Source organism: Natator depressus, chromosome 25 (genome assembly GCF_965152275.1).
Source record: "Natator depressus isolate rNatDep1 chromosome 25, rNatDep2.hap1, whole genome shotgun sequence".
Lineage (NCBI taxonomy): Eukaryota > Metazoa > Chordata > Testudines > Cheloniidae > Natator > Natator depressus.
The window spans coordinates 16,684,765-16,701,729 of NC_134258.1; the positions used below are offsets into that span (position 1 = coordinate 16,684,765).

Genomic DNA, 16,965 nt, shown 5'->3' on the forward strand with positions numbered 1-16,965 from the left:
TAAAAGTGTTTTATCAAAAAGCACATACACTTCCTGCTATATGGATAGGTTTTTCTAAACCACTTACCTTCTTATAATAATCTGGAAGGAAAATACTATATTTAATTAAATACTTATATGTCTTGTTGGTCTAGGACAGTGTTCCCCAAACTTCTTACCTTGCATTGCTCTTTACCCAGTCTGTGCCCCTCCCTGGGCTGGGAGTGGAGCCATGGCTCCGGGAGGGGGTGGGGACGCAGATGGGGTAAGGTGGCCAAGGCTGGGGCTGGCAGCTAGGGCCAGGAGCTAAGCGGGGTGGCGCTCCCTCCCCGCCCCCTGTGGGGACTGGTCCAGGCCCCAGCCATGCCCCCCCGAGCATTTGTGGCCCCCCCAGGGGACCTATGGTGTAGGAGGTATATCAACAATATTGCCCTCAGCAGCAGTTCTAGGATTCAAATCTCCAACTTCTTAGGATGGCAAGTTGTCCCATACTGGAGACATCTCATTAATGTAGAGTGGTTTCAGAGAAAGATAAATTAAATATTACAGGGTTGGAGTGTTTGGCGTGAAGAAAGATTTTAGGTACTAAATATGGATAGTTTGGGCCCAACAGTAATTAAGGGAATCTGAAGGTGCAAACAGGAGACAAGGGAGGGTTTACCTAGCAGACGTGGTTTGAAAGTGAGCAATAAAATACACCTCTACCCCAATATAACGCGACCCGATATAACACAAATTCGGATATAACACGGTAAAGCAGCGCTTCGGGGGGGGGGCAGGGCTGCGCATTCCGGTGGATCAAAGCAAGTTCAATATAACGCAGTTTCACCTATAACACGGTAAGATTTTTTGGCTCCCGAGGACAGTGTTATATCGGGATAGAGGTGTATCAGGAAATATTTCCTAACAATTAGGTCTGTTTAAAGACTGTTGAATAGTCTGAGAAGTTGTTAAAGCCCCATCACTGGAATAACTCACAAGTAGACTAAACAAGGCAGTGGAGAAATGTTGTAGGCAACATCAAGACAAGATGATCAAATTAATCCCTTCCATATATACTTCTGAGTAAAAGGAACTATATTATTAAAACACAGACTGGAAAAAAGCAAATAACTATTGGCTCATGGATTTTTGTATGACGGGAGCTAGAGTGCCTCCTATTTTCCTAGTGCAGTTTGGTCATTAAATTTTTCTAATCACAAGTCAGTCAGAATTTCATTTGTTCTCTTCTTAAGTGTTATCCATTGAATGTGCAGATTGCATACAAAAGCCACTATCTTAGAAAAGACATCTATAGCAATCCAGCACTGATAACCTCCTTCACTAGATGCTTTCATTTTAAGACGCAGTGTTAATGAAACAGGATTCCAACCTGTAACAAGAATCCTCCAAAGATAGGGTTGCCAACTGTCTAATCACACAAACCCAAACACCCTTACCCCACCCCCTGCTCCGAGGCCTCGCTCCTTCCCCAAACCCCCCTTCCCCCCCCCCTGCCGCTGTGGCAGGGGGTTGGGGTGCAGGATCTTGGCTGGGAACGGAGGGTTTAGAGTGTGGGAGGGGGCTCCGGGCTGAGCCTGGGGCAGGGAGTTGGAGTGCAGGAGGGGATGTGGGGTGCAAGCTGTGGGAGAGAGTTTGGGTATTGGAGGGGGCTCAGGGCTGGGGCAGGAGATTGGGGTGTGGGAGGGGGTGAGGGCTCTGGGAGGGAGTTTGGGTGCAGGGGGTTGGGGTGCAGAGGGGGATGCAGGCTCTGGCCAGGAGGCACTTACTGCTTTAGCCCCACTGTGCTGCTGGACTTTTAGCACCTAAAATCTCCCAGTTTGGCTCCGGGAGATAGAGCCTGATTCTGGGAGACTCCCGGCGAAACCGGGAGGGTTGGCAACCCTACCTAAAAACAGGGATATGTGGCTACTTGAAAGTTGGAGACAGTTAATTTGACCCCACTTTTTTTCAGTTAAAGCCTGCCACAGTCTACAAAGGGTTTGCCTTATACGGTAAAAGTAATTCACTGGATCCATGCGGTAAAAGACCAAGAAGACCCTGGGAAGGCTAATCACACACAAATGTGTGAAACCAGCAGTCTCAGTCCAGAGCACATGGGGAGCATTCTTTACATGCTCTGAGGCTCACAATAGTGGATAGGGTGACAGACATCCAGATATTAGGGACTTTGTCATATTTTTCACACTTGCTATCTGGTCACCCTAATAGCAGAGGGGTTGCTCTATTAAAGTCCGTAAGAGTTAAGTTATTTTTCCAGCATGTTCAGATTTTTTCGACCTATGTTAAAGTAACATGTAGTTGCAGAGAAGGAGAAAATTGCTTGGAGCACTCCTTTGAGAGAGATTTTATTAAACTGCACATTCATATTCTGCTTGTAACTTTAGCTTTCTACTTCCAAAAAGCTACTTAAAGGCAGCAAGTTATCCAGCTGGAATAAATGACAAAGGAAAGTGAATGGAAGGACTTCATCAGCCTCTGCATGAAGAAAAAGAAAGTCTGTCCCATGCTCCCCAGGAGGGCACGTGGTGGTAGTGAGGCTGGAAGGGACCTACTGGAGGAAGAACAGTTTCAGCAACAAGGCAGTGCTGCGCCCCGGCAGTGCTGCGCCCCAGCAGCAGAGGGATAGCTCAGGAGTGGAAAGGGCTACAGGTCAGGCCATTTCCCCAGGGCTGCTTCAGGCACTCACTGAATATAGGTATCAGTAAAGCACTTCAGTCAGTCTGAGGTCCAGGGAAGGTTTGTGTGAGAGTGCAATTACAGGAATTGGCTGCATGTATCCTCACAGTTTCTTGTGTAAGAATTCAAAGTAAAGATCACCAGGTCATCTGGTTTGATCTCCTACACACCACAGGCCACTGAACGCCACCCAATCACCTCTGTATTGAGCACAGCAACTTGGATCAGACTCTCCTGGCCTGCCTATTCTCAACCTGTGGCACACAATGGTTTAGTCTCCCCCTGGAAATAGGCTGTCCAAGAGAGGTGTCTCTAATGTAATTGTGGGTTTGTCCAGTATGTTTGGGTCGTACAATATCTGGATGGTAAGGTAAGCAAACTGCTACCGTAGATGGGAATGTAAATTTAACTGATAATGTGCTTGATTTTTTGTGATTGTGTCAGTGGGATTTGCACCTGACCAGCCTTAACTCAGAGGGCCGGATTCTCACCCATGGCTGAGGAAAACAGGAGTGCAAAGTGTCTTTAAGCCACCAGTTCTAGGGCCCTTCTGTGTCAGGCCAATCCTTCTGTCAGGTTGTTCTTACTTGTATCAACTGTCAACAGTCCCAATGGCCATTATGTCAGTTGGGGATTACTAGGGTACTTGGAAGCCCCCCACCATGTTCCTTGTGCCAGTAACAGGGAGGGGTAACCATATAGGAAATGGCTCTAAGCTATCTGATGGTCCTACACAGGGGAGCATCTCTTGGAAATAAATAAGCTGGTTTTAAGATACTCTTGTGGTGGTGGATCAGCAGGAAGCTTCCTAATGCAGTAACAGATGTAACCCTAGACAACCAATATCGTTTTTTTGTGGGGGTGGGGAGTTATGTACCTCAACCATAACATAATTGTCTCTGCCTTTTTCCTTCTGGCAAACTACTGCAATAAATTAACACTAAATGAAATATACAACCAATATACTGTGTGTTGTAAAATATACCATTTCTAGTTAGTTACTCATCTGCATTCTATGCAGATACGTACATCTGTTGCCTTCTTTTCAGTCTGTTCCAGTTTTTCCTGAGCATCTTTGAGAGCTTCTGAGTATTTATCCAGTTCATCTTCAGTTCCTTTTAACTTCTTCTGCAGTGCCACCAGCTCATCCTCTACCTTTTGAGAAAAAAAAATAAGTTGTGAACATTCTGACACATTGGTTGCTCTGCTTATAGATAAGGATAGCCAAAGACTTCTTCCTACTATTTGTTTTAAACTATGCTAAACTTTTTTTTAAAGTGATTCTATGGAGAGATATCGAATTGTGGATTTTTCAAAGTTGCTGTGTAACTTCAGTTGTCTAGATGCCAAGTAGCCTACACAGTTTTACACTATTTTAATAAACCTAACATGGCAGCTGAGCAGGCTGTTTGGCATTCACATAATGAACATAAGAATGGCCCTACTGGGTCAAACCAAAGGTCCATCTAGCCCAGTATCCTGTCTTCCGCCAGTGGCCAGTACCAGGTGCCCCGGAAGGAATGAACAGAACAGGTAATCATCAAGTGATCCATCCCCTGTCGCTCATTCCCAGCTTCTGGCAAACAAAGGCTAGGGACACCATTCCTGCCCATCCTGGCTAATAGCCATTGATGGACCTATCCTCCATGAATTTATCTAGTTCTTTTTTGAACCCTGTTATGGTTTTGGCCTTCACAACGTCCTCTGGTAAGGAGTTCCACAGGTTGACTGTGCGTTGTGTGAAGAAATACTTCCTTTTATTTGTTTTAAACCTGCTGCCTATTCTGAAACCATGCTATATCCATATTTCTAAACCGATTTAGCAAACCTCACCTATGAGGAAAAATGTTTAAAATATTAATTTTTAGTCTTGAGAAAAGACTGAGTGAGGACCTGATAACAGTCTTCAAATATATTAAGTGCTGTTATAAAGAGGATGGTAATCTGCTGTTCTCTATGTCCGCTAAAAGTGGCACAAGAAGTAATGGGCTTAATCTGCAGGAAAGGAGATTTAGGTTAGATATTAGGAAAAACTATCCAACTATAAGGATAGTTAAGCACTGGAACAGGCTTTCAAGGAAGGTTGTGGAATCCCTGTCATTAGAGGCTTTTAAGAAAAGTAGACAAATACCTGTCAGGGATGGTCTAGGTATACTTGGTCCTGCTTCAGCATCGAGGGCTGAACTACATGACTTCTTGAGGTCCTTGCCAGTGCAACATTTCTATGATCCTATTACTCAGCTGTTGTAAGTAGGCATAACTCCATTTACTTCAATTTAACTATGACAACGTACACAAGTTGAGAATCTGACCCCATACATCCAGGGATTGAGTAACCCTCGATATTGCCCTAGTCTGAAATAAAAAATTATGCTAGCACAGTGTGCTCCTCCTCAGGGAAGGCAGGGACAAGCTTATTCCCATCACTGGCATTCTACCTACAGTACTGTCATTGAATCCCGAAAATAAAGAAAATGTCATGTATATATGAAAAATGCATTGCACCCATATCCCCGAGTTCAGGGAGACTCTTAATGAAACATAAATTTGAAACATGTTATGAAAAATAAGTTCTGTGTACGTCTTTTACCCTTTTGACTGTGTTGCCCTTTGTTTATAGGCTATAGTCCACTTGGTCTGTATGTAAATACAACACTGGATCTACTGTCTCCTTAACAGAAGCAAGAGGATAGAGAATGAATCACAGAAGTACAGGTATTAAGTAGAGTAGTGTTTAGAGTCCATATCTCCCTTAGCAAGCACTGCTACACTTCACTTGGTAAACTGAGGCATTGCTTGAAATATGTTGAATATGATCAGGGCAAATGTGTTATCTGAAATACAGAGGTACCATCCATTCACTGAGATACAGTTATTTTGTTAGATTTGATGGTCATAACATTATTTTCCTAAAGATTCATAGCTTTAAACCACATATGGTTCTCCAATGGAAGGAGGGACATATGGGTCATCCAAGGTATGTTCCATTTTATCTCATTATCACTCGACCATACCATATAAATCCATACTGTATTCTAAAAAGGTGCTATTTATATCCTGCTGGGAGACTGCCAGATGACAAATTCCCCCCTGCTCCCTGGAGAATTTCTATTATCATGAGACTTCTTGTTGATAACATAACTGGTGTGCCTGCAGCCTGTCTGATCTGTCATTGAACTCGTAGTACCACCTTTGTTCTATTCTATCCTGGGAATAATAATTAACTGGGGAGAATGATGGTTTAACTCATCCTTTGTATAAGTTCAGTCTATTAAAACAGTTAATTTAAACCATCTTTATGTGTGTGTTAATTTTTAATGCAGTTCTTTTACTTTAATTGTAGCCTGGAGGATATCTTTATGATTTGGTTAGCATGTTGTGTACGCACATTGTTATACATTTCTGTACTTATGCTCAAAGTAGCCTGCTGCTGTGGAAAAAAGGACTAAAATAATACTAGGATATATTAATGGGAATATCGAGCAGGAGTAAGGTGATATTACCTCTGTATATGGCATTGGTGAGACTACAACTGGAATACTGTCTCCACACTTTTTAAACAGAAAGTTGCAAAATTTGAGAGTATTCAGAGAAGAGCAATAACGATTTGTGGTCTGGAAAATGAACCTTACAATGAAAGACTAAGGGCTGTTTTGCTAGCATTTTTTACCTTTTTTATTGCCAGTTGACTCATGGTAGTTAATGCCTTTATAAAGACTAATCTGGACAGTTCACAAATGTTTGTGGTTTATACTAAGTTGATCCCTAAAGAAGTGCAAGATATTTAGTATATCAAAGAAAAAGTTAACCAACGATTTAATCATGGTCTATAAGTTCCAGAATAGCAAGATCCAGGGGCTGTAAACTGAAGTCAGCAAAGTTCAAGCTAGAAATAAGATACAAATTTTTAGCAATGAAAGTAATTACCCATTGAAACAGATAAGGGGTATGGTGAACTCTCTATCACTGGTAATCTTTAAATCAAAACTGGATAATTTTAAAAATGTTACACTAGTTGACTTCAATTTATTGGGTTAGGTGCAGGATGACAGCATGAAATACTATAGTCTGAGTTTTTTATGAGGTCAGACTAGGTGATCATAATACTTCCTTAATGCCCTTATACTCTGTTATAATCTAAATGCCCTTGGAAAATATTAAAAACTACAATTTAAAAAATTTAAAATCCAACAATTTTACCTAACACTCTAATAAATATGACAAAGCAAAGCAAATAAATATTCCGTCCACGAACACCATAATTACCACCCTCTAAGTCATTGAATCTCTCTGAGCCTCAGTTCCCCATATACTGAAGACAACTTAACTGGGCACTCAGATACTATAGAGATTGGGGGGCATGTAAGTATTCCCAGAAATCATAACCAGAAGATTAATACTGTGTATAAAGTAGGGCAATCAAATGAATAAAAAATGAATCGCGATTAATCGCACAATTAAACAAAGGAATTGCGATTAATTGCGCTGTAAAACAATAATAGAATACTATTTATATAAATATTTTTGGATATTTTCCACATTTTCAAATATATTGATTTCAATTACAACACCGAATACAAAGCGAACAATGCTCACTTTATATGTATTTTTTATTATAAATATTTGCACTTTAAAAATAAAAGAAATACTATTTTTCAGTTCACTTAATACAAGTATGTAGTGCAATCTCTTTATCATGAAAGTTGAACTTACAAATGTAGAATTATGTACAAAAATAACTACATTCAAAAATAAAACAATGTAAAATCTCAGAGCTTGCAAGTCCACTCAGTCCTACTTCTTGTTCAGCCAATCACTCAGACAAACAAGTTTGTTTACATTTGGAGGAGATAATGCTGCCCACTTCTTGTTTACAATGTCACCTGAAAGTGAGAACAGGTGTTCTCATGGCACTGTTGTAACCCGCGTTGCAAGATATTTACGTGCCAGAGGTGCTAAAGATTCATATGTCCCTTCAACCACCATTCCAGAGGACATGCGTCCATGCTGGTGATGGGTTCTGCTCAATAACAATCCAAACCAATGCAGACCAACGCATGTTCATTTTCATAATCTGAGTCAGATGCCATCAGCAAAACGTTGGTTTTCTTTTTTGGTGGTTCAGGTTATGTAGTTTCCGCATCAGAGTGTTGTTCTTTTAAGACTTATGAAAGCATGTTCCACACCCCATCCCGATCAGATTTTTGGAAGGCACTTCAGATTCTTAAATCTTGGGTCAAGGGCTGTAGCTGTCTTTACAAATCTTACATTGGTACCTTCTTTGCATTTTGTCAGATCTGCAGTGAAAGTGTTCTTAAAATGAAAAACATGTGCTGGGTCATCATCCGAGACTGCTATAACATGAAATATATGCAGAATGTGGGTAAAACACAGAGCAGGAGACATACAAATCTCCCCCAAGGAGTTCAGTCACAAATTTAATTAACACATTTTTTTAATGAGCATCATCAGCATGGAAGCATGTCCTCTGGAATGGTGGTCGAAGCATGAAGGGGCATACAAATGTTTAGCAGATCTGGCATGTAAATACCTTGCAATCCCGGCTACAAAAGTGCCATGTGAACGTCTGTTCTCACTTTCAGGTGACATTGTAAATAAGAAGCAGGCCGCATTATCTCCTGTAAACGTAAAGAAACTTGTTTATCTTAGTGATTGGCTGAACAAGAAGTAGGACTGAGAGGTTCTAAAGTTTTACATAGTTTTGTTCTTGAGTGTAGTTATGTAACAACAAAAAAATCTACATTTGTAAGTTGTGCTTTCACGATAAAGAGATTGCTCTATGGTACTAGTATGAGGTGAATTGAAAAATACTATTTCTTTTGTTTAGCATTTTACAGTGCAGATATTTGTAATAAAAATAATATAAAATGAGCACCGTACACTTTGTATTCTGTATTGTAATTGAAATCAATATATTTGAAAATGTAGAAAAACATCCAAAAAAATTTAATACATTTCAATTGGTATTCTATTGTTTAACAGTGCAATTAAAACTGCAATTAATCGCAATTAATTTTTTAAATTGTGATTGTAATTTTTTTGAGTTAATCATGTGAGTTAACTGTGATTAATCAACAGCTCTAGTATAAAGATTTTTTTTCCTTTGGAGGTGTCTTCCATTCAGCTGTTTGTTTCCTCCTTCAGATCTCCTGTGCACAAAGGCCCATAATATGGTATCTTTTTTTCTAGCATAGGGGGACACTGGACAATGTTCCATCAGAAGCTTGTCATTATTATTCCTTGAGTACACTTGATCTGTCACTTTAGAGTGACACAATGGTAATTTCTGTCTTTGTGCTGTGCATGCTGGGAATACATTTTGTTCTCTTAGACTAGATCAGTGTAATTCAAGAGTAACTACAGAAGTAGAGGTACTTATTCTGGATTAATACTGGTGTAATTGAGAAGAGAATTTTTGCTGTCTCAAGCCATGCTCTCAGACTCTGCTGACATAAGAATGGGGGCTCAGATCTGAGTCCTGTTCTCAGATTTTCCACATTGTGCCACCATTGGGCAGGCTTTTTCTCTTATATTTTTTAGCTTCTTTTTCATTTACAGATACAAACAACTTTCCATTATAAAAGTTTGGTTTTATTGTTTATCACTTTGCCAAATTTTAACTGGGATGAATTTTTGCATGCCATGTGTCTGCTGCAGGCTGAATTTTTTGGGAACATTTCAGCCAAAACAGTTCAGCTGCTTCAGAGAATGAGAATATGGAAAAATACATAATTTTGCCCTTGATAAAAATACTGACAAACCTTTTATTTGAGCAGTTCTAGCACCCCATGTTTTGGAACAAGAACTTGAAATTTGTTAGGGTAGGTGGCCTTTCTGTCAGGGATGTACCTTTTGCGGTCACATTGAAAATCTACCTAAATTTGGCGACGCTATAAGTCTTTGAAAAAATCACAGTATAAACATGCTCAGAGTCTGATTTTAGCAGCTAAAAATCTCCAAAGATTCCATCATCACTGAGCACGCTCAAGCCTCTCACAGCTCCTACTGCTGATCAGACTGCGTGTGCACCATCCCCACAGAGAAACTGAGGGTATTTCATCCCCTCAGCATTCTTATGTGTAACCAGACTTGTACATTGCTTTGGGATGGAGAATGTGTAGTCTGGCTACTATAGAGAGAGCACCATAGAAAAGCTTATGAGGACATTATTAATTTTGTATTCACTGCAAGAATTGGGTACACTTAATGATGAAGATAAAAGAAAATAGTGAATAACTACCCATTCACTGAGCACCATACATCTTGTGCACTGAATGAAGTAGGGTTGCGTGGAAAAAAATAGTACATGATACAGTCTAATTACTTGATCATAATGTGCATGCATAAGGGTTGCTATACAGTGTTTAGAATGTTTTGAGTACTCCTGTTATATTACTAATACTATAAATAACGAATAATTGTAATTTTTTTCACCTCTTTAAAAGCAGAGATCATAGTGGATTCTTTATATTTTTAAATTCTGTTCCCACCAGGTCTCTACATACAGTATTGGTTTGAGGTTGACGGGACATGGACTGAGATGGTAAAAATTATTTTTAAAGCAAATAATGTAAACTTAAATATAACGTCAATTAAAATTCAGTTAATTTTTTCCAGTTGGATGCAGCTTTTTCCTTTTCAGATCAATCTTTTTACTTTTTCATTTAGCTCTGCTATTTCGTAAACTATTGAGCCAAGAAAATCTTTGGAAATGTGAAAGCTTCAGTATCCACTATATCTGCTTTTTTCGCCAAATCCCTCCTTTAAGCAACCTTGTATAGACAACTGGGATTGCGTAGCCTCCCTTGCCCTTTTCAGATAAAGGGTGCCTTCCCTCTCCTCCATCAAAACTTGTGAAAAATCACTGACTTTGTGAAGCATTTCAGCTACAATTATTGTTCAACATTCTGTGTTTATTCAGAATTGCATTCTTTTATGCCTGGTCTTCGGGGTGAAACTGGTGAGCCTTAAATAGTACTGACCCTCTGGACTTGTCTCTTGTAGAAATTATAGTCTGGAATATAAAAAGGAATAATATAAAAAAGCAGAAGCTCTGCAGGAAGTGCTGTATTTGACCTGAATCTGAAGGTCAATATAAAATCCCTGTTAGTACTGGTACGGTGCTGCACTCCAACGCTGATCATTGGTGCATTGGGATACAAATAAACGTATTGTAATCCTCTTCCAATCACATTTAGCAATGACCGCAAGTTTGTGGAAAATATTTTAATGTGCTATGATGATCTCTTTTTGTTTTGAGATATTTAATCACTAGAGAGGAGTGATTTGTAACAAAGGACACCCAAGTGACTCAAAATGTTGGAGTTAGACCTAAATCCTACTGCATTTGACAGTTGTGGTTTGATCAGTGTACTCTGCCAATTTAAAAATCCCAACTACAGCATTAGCAATGCATTCCTGGAGTCCTACATAAGATCAATTCACACAAATAACTTAGTCCATTACCTCAATTTCAGGATTCAGTATTTCTGATTATTCCCATTAACAGAAAACCTACTGTACTATCTGGAGTAGGGGGTCATGGTCAATTGGCTCTCAAAGGAGGGACATTTCTCACACTGAGGAATAATTAGCTGAACTGCATTAATTTTGCCTCAAGCTTAGGTTTAATTCATGATCAGGCATTGCCTAGGAAAAATCTAACAGCTCTACCACTGTGTGTCATCCTTGTTTAAGATACAAAGCTCTGGTCTCTTCCAGGAAGGTGCAAGCTCAAAGAAATTTAATGAGGAATCATGTAGGATTCAAAAGGATTCTCTGAAGTACAGTGAGTAGTCTAGGAATGGTGCTGAGTCCCAAATCAAAATGGATGAGCAAATAAGAAAAGTTAACAGGTTGTCCCATTTGTATGCATGAACTATATTACCAAAATGCAAAATACTTCAAAGGAGGTAAGCAGAAAAATAGAGGAGACCTAACAATATTATTCTATTTTCTCACCATCACAAAAATATTCTACTTACTTTCTTAATAGGTTATTACAATTTTCTCCACAATGTAGATACACAACTGTTTTTATTCCTACTCACCTGTTTGCACTTGTCCTCAGCTGCTTTCTTGTCTGCTTCAGCCTGTTCAGCTCTATCAATTGCATTCTCCTTATCTAGCTTCAGCATCTGCATCTTTTTCTTGATGGCTTCCATTTTTGCTGGAGGATGGGGCTGTGTCTCTAACACACAAGAGAAGAAAAGCTTTGCAAGACCAAACTAGTAGTAAACAGTCTTAAAAATAGGTGGAGAAAGTAGTAGAGCACTGCTCTAGGCGTGCAGGACAGTGAACCCTTGAATGGTCGTAGTTCGCTTTAAAGTCTCAAAGACCCTTACTCAATATTTTGGATGCAGCCCAAATCTCTGGTGGCCCCCACCCCACCCCACCCCTCCAGACCTTTCATGTGCAGCCTTTCTAAGGAACAAGCTGGAAGCGATTCACTAGGGGAATCTTCAGCACTCAGTCATCTCCTTATTTGGGTGTCTGTTTTCTTAAAGGAAAAAAATGTTTCCATTTTTAACCTTCTGACATAAGCAAAAGTGTTGACATATGAACACATATGCTTGAAACAAAGCTCATTAGCAGCTCTGGTTTGTAGAGCAGTTAAACAGTCCACAGAACTATGGAAAATGGTCTGGCTTCCCATACATAGCAAGCAAGCAGAGTAACACCTGGAGGAAGTGGAAGGATCCTTATGGATTTAGAAACTGAAAAATGTTCATGCACAGAAAACTTGAGACAGTGACTACATGTGCAAGAGAAACTAGTAAAAAGATGTATTTTATGGGAAACAGGCATCCTATGTGTTATATGTTGTGAAATGCATAACAAAATTATAGGTATAAAAATCATAAACCCTTGGAGTCCCAAATTTTGCTCTCAGTTAGCCTGGTACAATTCCTATAAATAATCTTGCAATGGACGTTTCATATATGTAACAGAGGGCAGATTTGGTACCCAAGATGGGTATGTTCATAGGCTTTCATTTTGAGTTTGGCACCTAGCTGCCATTTCGATCTTTGAAAATTCTCCCCCTAAATATTTGGGGGAATAATATATATTTTCTAATTCATTTGGGAGATGATGCTATAAACTTGAAATGTCACAAGTATTTTGTCAATTAAACTGATTCCATTCATAAACTATTATCTTTGAATATGATTGAGGGAAAGTTTGTTTTAGTTTTTACATTTTACGTATATTAATAAAGTGTGTTTTCCAGAGATGCTTTTTGCCCAATGGCAACGTTGATCTTGCCATCTTGTGGCAACATCTAATGTTCAGGAGACACAAGCATGTTTGGGTCCTTTTTTGTCATAAGGAAGGGTCTCAAACTCTCCCACAGGCAGGGACTATGTCTAAATAAATTATCTCATGCTCTTTGTTTTCATGATCATCTGGACTATCACAGAAATGAAACGCTGGAAGGGACATTGAGAGGTCATCAGGCTGAACCCTGTGCCTGCACTGAGGCTGGCCCAAGTAAACCAGAACATCCCTGGCAGGTGTTTGTCCAACCTGTTCATAAAAACCTCCAGTGAAGGGGATTCCACAACCTCCCTTGGAAGCTTGTTCCAGAGCTTAACTACCCTCATAGTTAGAAAGTTTTCCTGAGTATCTAACCAAAATCTCTCTTCCTTCCTGCAGATTAAGCCTATTACTACTTGTCCCGCTTTTAGTGGACATGGAGAACAGCAGATCACTATCCACTTGATAACTCTTCAAATATGTTAAGGGCAGTTATCAGGTCCCCCCTCTTTTCTCAAAACTAAAAATACCCAGTTTTTTAATCTTTCATGATTTTTGATGCTCTCCTCTAGACTCTTTCCAAATTGTACACATCTTTCTTTAAGTGCAGTGCCTAGAATTGGAAACAGTGCTCCAGCTGAGGCCTCCCAGGGCTGAGTAGATCGGGACAATTACCTCCCGTGCCTTACATACAACATTCCTGTTAATATACCCCAGAATATTAGCCTTTTTAGCCACTGCATCACATTTAATTTGAGATCCATTATGACTCCAAGATCTTTTTCAGAGGTACTACTGCCTAACCAGTTATTCCTCATTTTGTAGCTGTACATTTGATTTTTCCTAAGTGAATTACTTTGCACTTGTCTTTATTAAATTTCATCTTGTTGAATTCCGCACAATTCTCCAATTTGTCAAAGTAGTTTTGAATTTGAAGCCTGTCCACCAAAGTGCTTGCAACCCCTTCCAGCCTGGGGTCATTTGCAAATTTTATCACTTCATTATCTAAGCCATTGATGAAAATATTGAATATGGCCCTGCTATTCAAAAAATATTATTAAAGTATTTAATGGGTCTTTAATGTTACATGGCAGCCAGAAACAAGGAACCAGTATTATGTGACCAGCCAACATCACAGATCACAAGTAAACCTTTTGTGAACCAGTTTGGGAATCTTTGTTAAACCATTTGAGTCATACAAGTTTGACCCCTCTGCAGTGAGCTAATGTACTAAAAAAAATAGATATTATTTTCTATTAATTTAGATGTTTCACTAAAGGAATTCTACTTTTGTTAAACAATTAAATTGTAATTTGGTAAAGAAATAATCCTCACTGAATAGAAACTTCAGTGTTCTGGAGAAAAATTCGTTCTAATTTGACTGAGTCATGAGCTTAGAAAATCACACACTGTATTTACATAACATTTTAAAATAACAGTAATATGTTAAACAGTGATCCACGAGTGCTCCAGGGTATGGTAAACTGTGGGTAAGGATTGTGTGATAGATTTAGCTGAGTAAAGCGCATAGTGGATGTATGCAGTGAGTGAAACGTTGTAATAACTGGGCCTATACATTTACCTTAATTGTAAGCTTAACTGCTGAAAAGTGGGTAAAGGCTCACAGATTGTTACAATGGTCTGTTATATAAAACTGTTTACGAAAAGATATGGAGCAAAGGAGACAAAGACTGAATTAATATAAATAAAAAGGGTTTACTGATACCAGTCAAAGACTATGTATTACGAATGGTGAACAAGATGAACAGAAAGTCAGAAATCAGGTAACCAAAAATCGGTGTGTTGGGAATTAGGCCAAATTGGTGGACAAAATAATAGGAGGATGGGCAACTTAGCTCATTGCTCCCTTTTGCGGTCCTTAAAAAGAGACTGGGTGAAAACGCAGTGGAGTGCTTTTTACCACAGCTGTGGTGGAAAGATTGTTATCATGATATCAGACCGTGGTACTACAGTGGGGAGCTTGATCATCATCGCTGCACCAGGGAAGACTCCAGCCTGATACATTCTTTGTCTTCCCTTCCCTTGTGCATTCCTTTCTGCATCCCCCATCTTCCTCCTGTCCTCTCTCTCTCAGCTTTTCACTGGATCCTGAAATCAACTGTATTGCACAGCACCAGTACAACGAGATGAGATGGCCCATCCAGCTCTGCCCACCCTGAGAAGGATGAATGAAGGAGAGGGACCTGACCAGACCAACTAGATAGTGTCCCTGTCTGGGGAGAAGAGCGTGTCCAGAGCAATAGCTTTCATGGCTGATCTACAAGACCAAAGCATCTGTCCCATGACTGACCAGCCACCCTGTATTCTGAGCTGTATTTTCGCCATCTTTATTATCCTAGTTCTTCTCTCTCTCCTGTGTCTGTTTTGTCTAATGCAGGAAAGTGACTATCATTCTAAATTCAGAACTGAATAATAGAACACCAAGGGCTGTTTGAATAAGAGATGTTATGTCTCTCGAAAAGACTTTGATAGGTTTTTATTATTTTATTATTTGTTCTTTATCTCATTTTGCTTCTTTCCTTTTGTGAGTTTCAAATAAGCTCCAGAATAGTTCTTGAAGAGTTCCTCAGATCTTGCACTTCTTGTTATCATTAAATGTAGAACTGGTTGCCTAACTTATTTGAAATAATGATTGTTGTACATTTTTGACATCTCTGCAGTGACTAAATTATATTTTTTTATTATAATTAAAATAAATTTCTCCATTCTGTGCACATTTGATTACATTCTGTCCCCTGTACCAGATGCTGTCCTGCTGTTACACAGTTCTAATAATTTCAAGAGATGGTGACTAATTGGATGACATGAAACAGACCTAGAGAAGCAGCATGGGAAGCAGAGGCGGCACTTCTCTCAGATTGGAAATTGGATCTATCCCACAGGACAAGGCAATATCCTGATCCAAAGCCTTGTATGGTAAAAACTGGCCTGATGTAGTACTAATATCAAGGGAATTACATCAGATAAAACTGGATCCCAAAGCAGAGAACCTAAAATATAACCATAGGAGCTGGAAGCTACCACATGGAAACTCTTATTAACTACACTTACATTGAATTGGAAAGTACAACAAGAACAATATGGATTACAGAAGTGTGTTTGTTGCTCTGTAGAATCTCTCAATGTTTAAATTATTTTTAATATTTTCATCTCTTGATGCTTCGGACAAGATAGACATGAAAAATATATATGAGCAAAGTTATGATAATCTTAAATGAAGCAAAATTGTTTTGAGTCTGAAGTATTTTTGAAGCTAGTGAAATACTCAGACCCAGTCTGAAATTGTTCATAGATTATATATTTCTTAGGCTGTCGATTAATCGCGGTTAACTCAAAAAAATTAATTGTGATTAAAAACATTATTTTGGATGTTTTTCTGCATTTTCATATGTATCTTGTATTCTGTGTTGTAATTGAAATCAAAGTGTATATTTCGATTACAAATATTTGCACTATAAAAATGATAAACAGAAGAAATAGTATTTTTCAATTCACCTCACACAAATACTGTAGTGCAATCTCTTTGTCCTGAAAGTGCAACTTACAAATGTAGATTTTTTTTTTTTTTTGTTACATAACTGCGCTCAAAAATAAAACAACGTAAAACTCCAGAGGCTACAAGTCCTCTCATCCTACTTCTTGTTCAGCCAATCACTCAGACAAACAAGTTTGTTTACATTTACAGGAGATAATGCTGCCATCTTCTTATTTACAACATCACCAGAAAGTGAGAACAGGCATTTGCATTGCACTTTTGTAGCCAGCATTGCAAGGTATTTACGTGCCAGATATGCTAAACATTTGTATGCCCCTTTATGCTTCGGCCAGCATTCCACAGGACATGCTTTCATGCTGATGACACTGCTTAAAAAAATAGTGTGTTAATTAAATTTGTGACTGAATTCCCTGGGGGAGAACTGTACGTCACCTGCTCTGTTTTACCTGCATTCTGCCATATATTTCATGTTACGACAGTCTCGGATGATGACCCAGCACATGTTGTTCATT

General features: G+C 39.1%; 1 protein-coding gene and 1 long non-coding RNA gene across 4 annotated transcripts in view; one reads left to right on the plus strand and one right to left on the minus strand.

Annotated features, from left to right (window-relative positions):
- The window catches only part of TPM4 (tropomyosin 4), a 29,279-nt gene extending 17,290 nt beyond the window's left edge, over window positions 1-11,989 (minus strand). Inside the window, exons 1-2 of one of the 2 annotated variants that reach the window (XM_074939865.1) lie at window positions 11,730-11,989; window positions 3,688-3,813 (exon numbers count right to left, since the gene is read on the minus strand). In XM_074939865.1, coding sequence (XP_074795966.1) covers window positions 3,688-3,813; window positions 11,730-11,843 — 240 coding nt within the window. In that variant the 5' untranslated portion in view covers window positions 11,844-11,989. The remainder of the gene's footprint in view (window positions 1-3,687; window positions 3,814-11,729) is intronic. The other variant, XM_074939866.1, reaches the window with a different exon arrangement.
- LOC141978016 (uncharacterized) overlaps window positions 1-15,524 on the plus strand; it is a 42,627-nt gene extending 27,103 nt beyond the window's left edge. The window contains exons 6-8 of one of the 2 annotated variants that reach the window (XR_012636314.1): window positions 5,279-5,373; window positions 10,173-10,222; window positions 15,032-15,524. This is a non-coding gene — a long non-coding RNA (uncharacterized LOC141978016). The remainder of the gene's footprint in view (window positions 1-5,278; window positions 5,374-10,172; window positions 10,223-15,031) is intronic. The other variant, XR_012636315.1, reaches the window with a different exon arrangement.
- The last annotated feature ends 1,441 nt before the right edge of the window (window positions 15,525-16,965 follow it).